The sequence below is a fragment of the Mustela nigripes genome, chromosome 9 (genome assembly GCF_022355385.1).
Source record: "Mustela nigripes isolate SB6536 chromosome 9, MUSNIG.SB6536, whole genome shotgun sequence".
Lineage (NCBI taxonomy): Eukaryota > Metazoa > Chordata > Mammalia > Carnivora > Mustelidae > Mustela > Mustela nigripes.
Genome location: NC_081565.1, coordinates 82,399,578 through 82,409,030, shown reverse-complemented (window position 1 = coordinate 82,409,030; position 9,453 = coordinate 82,399,578). Strand labels below are relative to the sequence as shown.

The window sequence follows — 9,453 nt, the reverse complement described above, 5'->3', positions numbered from 1 at the left end:
ATTGGGCTCCTTGCTTGGCAGGGAGCCTGCTTCTCCCTCTGCCTCTAGCCTGCCACTCTGTCTGCCTGTGCTTGCGCTCTGTATCTCTCTCTCTCTCTAACAAATAAATAAAAATCTTAAAATATATATATATATATATTTAATATTAATTTTTGGAAAATGAAAAAATATCAATTTACTCCACACTTACAATTTTACTGAACTACCCAAATTATTTATTTTTCTCACAGGAAGGATCAGTATCCAGCCCTCATTCGCTGCATAAATCCCTTTTTATACCATCTTAATGTGCAACCTATAAATGTTCTTATGTTAATTAGATTTTGAAACAGCATATTTATAACGAGCATATACTTCGGCATTGAGTATGGCTTTTTTTGGGGGTAAACAGTAGCAGGTATTTCTTTTGTAATATAGAGCAGGAAAAGAAAAATCATCGTTTTTATAAGCACATCTGGACTGTGTGAAGTATACACAACTGAAAGACAACATGGAAGATAAGCAGAACATGTATTTCCAGGTTGTGGTATTAGCAAGAATTCCTGCTTTATTTTTCAGAAAATATTAAACTTTTATATTTTAAAGTTTTCTAAAATGAGCATCATATGTATGTATGTGTGTGTGTGTGCATGTGTGTGTTGTAACTAAAGTAATTGTGTCGGGCTGAGCCTCAAATCAGATTGCTCATAGAGGTCCTGGCGACTAGAGTAAACACTACCGTCCCTCGCGTGGTCCTGACACCTGTCTGCAGTAACCATTCATCCCCGGACACCCCAGAAGTCACTAATGAGAGCTTCCCTTTGCTTCCAAACTCAGTGCCCAGACCTGTTAGGCAGGGGGAAGGTGAAAGCTGGGTCATCAGACTTTAGGAACAAAGGGACAAGGGACGCTCTAGGATGAGTCAAGCTGAAAAGGAACGGAGGGGAAATGAGGCAGGTACCTAAACCCCGGAGACGGCAGAGGGTCAAGTTCTGGAGGGACCCCTCCCCGCTCTGAACATGTGAATGCAGGTGAGGACAGGAGTGGGAAGGGAGACCAGAGCATCCCGGGGAACTGAAACTCACCCACAACACTCGGGAAATTTCACAAGGCTTCAGTTTCCTCCCTTATCAACTCTTTAACCAGAGAAGCAAGGAATAAGCCCGACTTCTCTGACTTAGGTGAGTGCCTGAGTCTCTCTGCGCTCACAGAAGGATGGATGCGGGGGCAGTGGTGATGACAGGAGGATGACGCATGATGATGGAGGCAAAACTCCTGGGCCACCATGGTACACGGTAAGTGCTCAGGCCATGTTAGCTTTTGTCGTTCATAATGTCTTAGTGGCGGCAGTAAGGGCAAGCAAAAGAAAGAAAAGAGAGAGATGAGTCGTCCCAGAATCAACCACCGAGTTTGGACGGGTTTGGATGGGGGCAAGTTATAGCTTTTCTTGCCAGAGGACAGGCCTTCTCCTGGGACAGAAAGTCACATGTGGGCCGGGCAAGCCCACTCCAGAGGGCTCGTCCTGTTCTGCCCTTACCAGGGCTCTCCAGCTTACAGGGCGCTTCTAAGTCCATTTCTGGTCCTCACATGGGTTCTAACTGTGCAGGCAGAGGTATTCATTGACGGTTTACACATGGACAACTAGTCTTGCCCTGTATTTCATGGTTAGGGCTGGAGATGGGACTCACCTCAGGGTTCCTGATTCCAACTCCACATTCCTTCCATTAGCCAGAGTTCAGGGCAGCACAGCGGCACTGGGTTCCAACAGCACAAACGCTCCCCACACAGCCCCTGCTCTCACACCTTCTGCTCTCGGGCAGATCATTCGAGAGTGGAACGGACACCTGGCACACCGTTTGGGGCAGGTGGTTGTCTCCTATCTTACACCATCTCTTGGGAGGCTTCTCTGCATTTGTTCTATAAATTTCTCCCAAATCTTACACAAGCAATATTAGACCAGACACGCCATCCACATAAGTCTCTATGTAGATGCAGAACTGAGAATGCACGTCTTCATGAGACGGCTTGTTGTGTGTTCCTCCCTGGGAAGGAACAGCACGACCTTCTCCAGCCCCTTTCTCTTTACGTAGCAACGTGAAAACAGGACCTGCTGGGGACTGGATCCCAGGAACCGGCCTAAAGCACCAGACTCACTTCTTCTCTTGTTGCTCAGTCCCTCATCAAGAAGTTCGAGGACAGTGTACATTACCCTTGGATCAGCATTCAGGATTTTACATTTATCTTTCAGCACTTTAATACAACTGACGTGGGGAATAATTTACCTAACTGACTTCTGTACCGAAAGACTCTAAAGATAATAGAAAACTCTCCAAGAGATTTAAAAAAAAAAAGAAAGAAAGAAAAGGCAAAAAAACCCAACCTCATTGGATAGAAAGTTCTTTGAAAGCCTAGTTATCTAGGCAACTTGGTACTATCTACCCATTATTAAAAAAGAAGTCAGAAATCAGCTTGAGCCAAGGCATACACCTCCACATACACACACTCCAGAGCACGGTTACCTGAGGCACAGCCGTTAACCTTTGTGGTGTGAGCCATGCTGGCTGGGATCCAGGGACAGGTCCGGAAAGGAGTGAGGAGTCATGCAAATCTTATGCACCAAGTTCCCCAATGCGTTCACCCTGAAATAAGAAACAGAGTCCCATCAAAATGGATCATTTAAAAATACGTACGACACTAAATCTTAGATGCGTGTTTGCCAAGATGGCTGCTAATGGACGGTGCAGATCCGACAGCAGAGAGGCAGCCCCTGGGTGGTGGGGACGGCTGTCCGGCCCCGCTGTGCAGGGTTGAGAGGGTCACACCCGTGCAGAGGGGCCTGGGGATGGGCAAGAGAGCGGGTCTCCAGACAGAGTACTCTTCCAGGAGATAAAACTGGTTTTCTAGAAACGTGACTTTTTTTAGAAAGGTGGCCTTCAACTGCCAATGGGTTCATAATGGGTACGGCTCCACAGCCCGTCACAAACCATGTCTGGTTCTTAGCCTCTTTTCCAAAGGCTGGCTCAACACTTTCATTCACTCAGTTGCCCTCACAGTAGCTGCTGTTGCTGTTATATGAGTGTTCACATTTTTAAAGGATTCATTCGTGGGAGCCCCTCTGAGGTATCTCCAAGTCTTTCACCTACTTGGTCTTGTGAGACGTAAATGTGATCTGGTAAGCTCCTCTCTTAAAAAGCCTCCCACAGCTCCCACGGTCCTGTCAGATAACGTCCACGTGACAGAGCTTGACACACAGTTTGGAAACATCAGGCTTCACGCTGGGCACCCTATTTGCTACCTGATGTGAATCCTCTATTTTAAAGTTAACGGAGGGGCACCTGCTCGGTTGGTTAAGCATCCGACTCTCGACTTCTTAGCTCAGGTCATGATCTCAGGGAACGTGGAATGGAGCCCCATGTGGGGCTCCGTGCTGGGTGTGGAGCCTGCTTAAAACACTCTCTCCCTCTGCCCCTCCCCTGGTCCCCCTCTAAAAAAATAAAACATAAAAAAAAAAAAAAAAGAAAGTTAACTGAGATTACTACCATAAGACATGTTACAATCACAAAATTGAAAACAAAAAATAAACAAAAACAGGAAAGGAACACTACTCCAACCTTGCTCTTTCGAAATGCCTTTTGAAAAATGCTGGCAAAGAAAGCAAACAATGGTACAGATGGAAGTATTCCATTTCCACTATGTCTGAGTCATAACTCTAGACCCAGGAAATCTGAAGAAATTGATCTAATGAATTCCAAATTGAGAATTCAAGCATGAGTTCAGGAACCCACAAGGACCTCCCAACAACAGGAGAACGCCAACATAACAACACACCCATATATACTGGGCTTTTATGTAGACACTGAAATCATTTAAGACCTTTTTCTTTTTTTTTTCCTTAGGCATATACCAAAAAATTTATTTTAAGAAATTGTCTCATGTAACTACAGAGGCTCAGAAGTCCCGTATCTAACACCTGGAGGTCTAGGAATGCTAGTGGTGTAGTTCTAGTTCAGACGGGAAGGTCTGAGACCCAGAGGACCCTATGTCATAAGTTCCAGTTTGAGTCCAGAAGGTCAAGAAGCAGCAGCAGGAGATGAAACAGAGACAGCACATTCACCCTTCCTCGTCTTTTTGTTCTGTCCGGGCTCTCAATGAATTCGGTAATGTCTACCTGCCTTGGTGATGGCAATCTTCTTTACTTAGCACATCGATTTAAATGTTCATCTTTTCTGGAAACATCCTCACAGATAGACCCAGAAATAATGCTTCACCAGCTACGTGGGTCTCCCTTAGCTCAGTCAAGTTAACACATAAAACTTTCCATCCTGGAGCTAAAGAGGAACTTTAAAGACAATCCAATCCAATCAGTGATCAGATTAGGAAATAAAATTCTGGAAAGTTTATATTTTAAACAAAATATATCACATGTTTGTGTGTCTGCCACACGCATTTGTGGTACCCAGACACACAAACAAGTAGTAAATGATTTCTTACGGAAAAAAAAGGAAGGAAAAAGGCATGACTTTCTCATTTTTAATAGCAGAAAGAGAAAGCACACACACCTTTAAGAGCTTTTAACAATGTAGTAAAATACTCAAAGGACATTGATAAATATTGCATTCTCTCATAAACCTAATTTTGTTAAAAATACAGATGTACGTATTTACACATCTATTTAAAACCGTCAGAAGTACACCAAAATGTTCCTTACGGTTGCCCCTGTGTGATACCCTTTGGGATGTTTAGCTCCTTTACTACTTTGGGAATAATAGCTGTTTTCTTTTAAAAAAAGAAAAAAAAGAGAGACTTCCTGTGTCTGGTTTTATTTGCTTTAAAATGCACTGGAGGAAGAAAACAGAATTTTCCAAACGCTGTGCAGAAGGCACGGATCAGGCCCTAGTCACGGCGACTGTAAGAAGAGAAAGAAGAACGAACGAACGGAGGGAACGAACGGCTGATCTCTGTGATCAAACACGTGCGCGTGTCCCCTCGCTGCCCGCCTGGGCCTGCGCTGTAGTTCAGAGCGGAGTACACGGTTCCCGTGCTTGGCTGCTCCCACTCTGGTGACCACCACTCAGCCCACCCGCAGAGACGTGCTCCTCAGCCTCCCCTGGGAGGCCTCCGGGCTCCCTGCCGGTCCCCATTTCTGGTCTGGCAGCACACCAGGAGGACGGGATGGCTCTCATCCGTCTGCCTGTGTGGCGATCGCCTGACCTGCTGCTGCCAGCAGGCCCCGGTTCAGGTCCACGGCATTGAGCTTGGAAAGCAGTAACCTCTGTGTGGGCAGAGCTGGCGCTCTCAGACGGCAGGCTTTAGGGATCGAGTGAGCGTTACCTTTGAGAATAGAAATGACAGCACATGTCTGGCAAATGCAGCTTTGTTCAAAAAAATTTTATATATATATATATATATAAAATCTATAATATATAATTTTTATATAATATATAATAAATAATATGCAAGATAATTTTATATTTTATATATATATACATACACTGGGAGAGCAGGAGGAGGAAGAGAGGGAGCAGGAAGATAAGGGCACAGAGGAGGAAAGCCCAGCTTCTGGAATTCTTCAGCTAATTATATTTCTAAAAGTCAACAAAAATAAAACCTAAGCAAAACCCCAACCCCGGGTCCGTTTCTAGACCATGTGCTTGTGCTCTTGCTTCGTAACGGCCTGTAAATACCACCCCTTAAACTCTTGAGGGCAAACAGAAGGCAAGAAGAAACAGGCTGCGCGTATTATGGGCGCGTGAGGTATGTGTCAAGGTATTTGGATGGAGATATGCCCAGAATCTTCCCAGAAGATTCTGAAGCCCGAAAGCTTCCTCAACTTTGGCCCAAGGTCGTCTCCTGTCCGTGAACCTCCCTTCCCCTGGCAGACGACGTCTACAGCAGATCCAAACTGGTCCCTCCCAACCTCCCTCAAACTGAACAAGAAAATCAAAATGGGGAGAAGGCCCCAAATTGGGAACTACAAGCCCACCACGGGTAGAAGCAGCACGACGCGGCTGTCACTGGGTGTGGAGCCTGGAGGCATCTGTACGATATTGTGGATTGATTTCCCCCAGTTGTTGCTCGTGCCTGGCAGGAGGCGTCACACGGTGAGGCCTGAGTCTTCCCCACGATATGCAGACTCCCCCGTCAGCGCAGTATATCAGCCAGAAAATGTTTGGCCGTGACCCATTCTCTGTTACAGATCAACAAATGGCTTCTCTTGGTCCCCGGAGAAAACAGCCAACAGTAAATCTCAAGTGGTACAGGTGCCTTAGTCCTGCTCATGAAGAAAAAGCAATTCTTTGGGGCGCCTGGGTGGCTCAGCGGATTAAAGCCTCTGCCTTCAGCTCAGGTCATGATCCCGGGGTCCTGGGATCGAGTCCCGCATCGGGCTCTCTGCTCAGCGGCGAGCCTGCTTCCCCCTCTCTCTCTGCCTGCCTCTCTGCCGACTTGTGATCTCTGTCAAACGGATAAATAAAGTCTTTAAAAAAAAAAAAAGATGCAAAAAATGTGCAGCTCAGAATTTGTAAAACTGTCACATTCAAGGCACTTGTTAGAAGTGTCAAATGGCTGTCGCCTTCTTCAAACCTCATGATGACCCTGTGAGGTACTAAAAACTCTCTCTCCCCATTTTACAAAAAGGAAACTGAGGCACAGGGAGGTGAGAACCTGCCTGGCTCAGAGGGCCAGGAAGAGCCAAGTCCAGAGGGAAGCCATCCAGGTCCCGGGGCTGTGGGCTGTGCTACTCTAACAAGTAAGAATTTATGCCCCAAAGTAAGGGGAACCTTTCAAGGAGGCCACGCGCGGGAGGGGTCTGCTCACGGCCAGGACGCCGCGCGCACGTTCCTTCCAGACAGCAAGGGAGGTGTCGGGCCGTGAGGGGCTCCTGCTTCTGGAGCAAGTGTATTTCCCATCGTTTTCTTTGAGATGACGCGTTGAAGGGCGTGCGGAGGGACCCAGGTGACACACAGGAACTACCTCCGTGCACTCCCGTCACACTCTCTTGGGGACTCCAAAGGACCCCGGCTGGCGCGGCTCAGGGCCTCGGGCCTTAGCCTTTGCTGTGGGTGTCGTCCGACTCTTTGCAAAAAATGAAGTACTTGCTCAGTCCAGCGACGTTCTCCGCCACGGAGGGTCGGCGGGAGGCTCCCCGCGGAGCCCGAGGAGTTTCCCGGACGGACGGAAGGAGGAGGCCGTCACCCTGGAAGTAGGAGCCGCGGGGCTCCAGCCACAGCTGGGAAACGTGAAACCACCGTTTGGACGTGCAGGTCCTGACATGCTTCTATGACCTGTCATCGGGGTTTTTCTTTTGCTTCACAAAATTAGCAACACAAACAGGTGTTCCTAAAATCTCAAAAAGACCGAATCTGATAAAAAATAATCACTCTCTCCCAGGGCTAACGTGTCACCATTACCAACTGAGCTGATTTCTCTTCGATGTATTAGGGCTGTATATCTATTTTTTTTTTTTTAATCACCTTTACATGTTTTAAAGACCTGCAACTCCGAGCATCTCTGCTGGCCACTGCCTTGTTTCTGCCTGGAGATACACGACAAACAAAAGCGCTGTTCTGTCCCCAGAAGTCACACGCTGCTGCTGGACGCGAGCACGGTGTCAAAGGAGAAAACACTGGAACATCAGCGCACGCACAGTTGATTCTACTCCACAGCAAGGGACCCTTACTTTGCCCCAAAAGACTACGAGTGGCCGAGAAATGTATTTAAGAGGCCACCTGGCCGGAATCTGAGAGCACGAGCAGGTGTTTTCCAGAGTGAGAAAGAGGGATCCCACACAGAAGGAGCGGCATCTGCAGAGTCAAGAGAAACAGCAGTGCCCGGGGCGGCACCCGGCCGGCTAGGTGGGCAGCGCATGTCTGTGACTCTTGATTCTGGGATTGTGAGTTTGAGCCTCCTGTTGGGTTTAGAGATTGCTTTAAGAAAAAAAATTGTAAAAAAAAAAAAAAAAAAAAAAAAGAGGCGGGGGCACCTGGGTGGTTTAGTCAGGTAAGTGCTTGACTCGAGATTTTGGCTCAGCTCAGGATCTTGGGGTCGTGGGATCCAGCCTTGCATCAGGGTCCGAGCTCAGCAGGAAGTCTGCTTTAGGGTTCTCGTTCTCCCTCTGCCCCTCCCCCCCAAATAAATACATAAATCATTAAAAGAAAAAAAGAAAAGAAAAAGAAAGTGCATGGGAGGTAGAGCTGTAGCTAGAGAACTGGGCGCTTACACGGGGGCTTGTTGGAGTGAACAGCCCAGTCAAGAAAGACGATCAAGGCCTGAAGGCTCAAGAGAAAGCTGACGAGGACAGAGTCTACAAAAGCTGAATTGGAAACACCCACGTGCAGACAGACACACGGCCACACGGCCACAGATACCTTTCCCCTAACGAAACACGTAAAGCTCATTTATTTCTTTAAGTAAGTCAGTCTGTCAAACACTCCTCCATCACCACCTGTGATTGCCCAGAGAGCTCTGTCCAGAGTTTAATTAAAAGTAACTTCATTGAAAAAGTATGTTTGAGTGAAATGAGTGCATCATCAGATCATCTTCCAGTGATTTCTACTACTGGCTCCCACCACAGAAACTGTGGCAGAAATGGTTAATGAACTCTCAGTATTTTCCAACCAAATGACCTAATCATGACCCAAACCCACTTACCCTTCTCAAATACAGCAGATAATTTTCCTGGTATGGGCAGGGTAGAAGGAAATCTCCATCATCAATCAGGACCTACATCAGAATCCTACGTGGACACTAGTTCATTTACAATGTAGAGAAAGGATTGGGTTTTGCCCACTAGACAAAAATTTTTTTGCAATGGGGGCACCTGGGTGGCTCAGTGGGTTAAGCCGCTGCCTTCGGCTCAGGTCATGATTTCAGGGTCCTGTGATCGAGTCCCACATCGGGCTCTCTGCTCGGCGGGGAGCCTGCTTCCCCTCCTCTCTCTCTGCCTGCCTCTCTGTCTACTTGTGATCTCTCTTAGTCAAATAAATAAATAAAAATCTTAAAAAAAAATTTTTTTTGCAATGTTTGTTCAGACAGTTACATTTAGAACTTACTCCTTGGGGTAACAATTAAGAGGCGAGAACAAGTTTTTGTATCACGGGAACAAGTCAAAATGAAGTCCAAATGAAGACACTAAAGGGAAAACATGAGAGAAGCAACAATAATACATAAATTCATTTACTCATTTAACAAGTAAGTGTGTGCAATGTGCCACGCACTGTTTCCGGCATGGAGCTTACAGCAACAAAATAAATGCCCACCACCTCCAAAACCCCAAGGAATCTAACTAGAGGTCTAGCTGAAGGACATTTTAGGTCTCACAATGTGTGGAACAGATTAGCTCTACCAAAAGCCAATTCCGTACTCCTCTTTACTGCCTTCTGAAAAGAATTCCCACGTTCAGATCTGTCTCCCTGTGTCCCAAAGTGGGATGGGCGAGTCGAGCCCCCCACGACCCTTGCACGACGCCCCCCCCCC

At 46.8% G+C, this 9,453-nt stretch overlaps 1 protein-coding gene across 2 annotated transcripts in view; it reads right to left on the bottom strand.

Moving 5' to 3' along the window:
- KANK1 (KN motif and ankyrin repeat domains 1) overlaps positions 1–9,453 on the bottom strand; it is a 194,586-nt gene that overhangs the window by 59,345 nt on the left and 125,788 nt on the right. For both annotated transcript variants that reach the window (XM_059411922.1, XM_059411923.1), the window contains exon 3: positions 2,499–2,618. In XM_059411922.1, coding sequence (XP_059267905.1) covers positions 2,499–2,535 — 37 coding nt within the window. In that variant the 5' untranslated portion in view covers positions 2,536–2,618. The remainder of the gene's footprint in view (positions 1–2,498; positions 2,619–9,453) is intronic.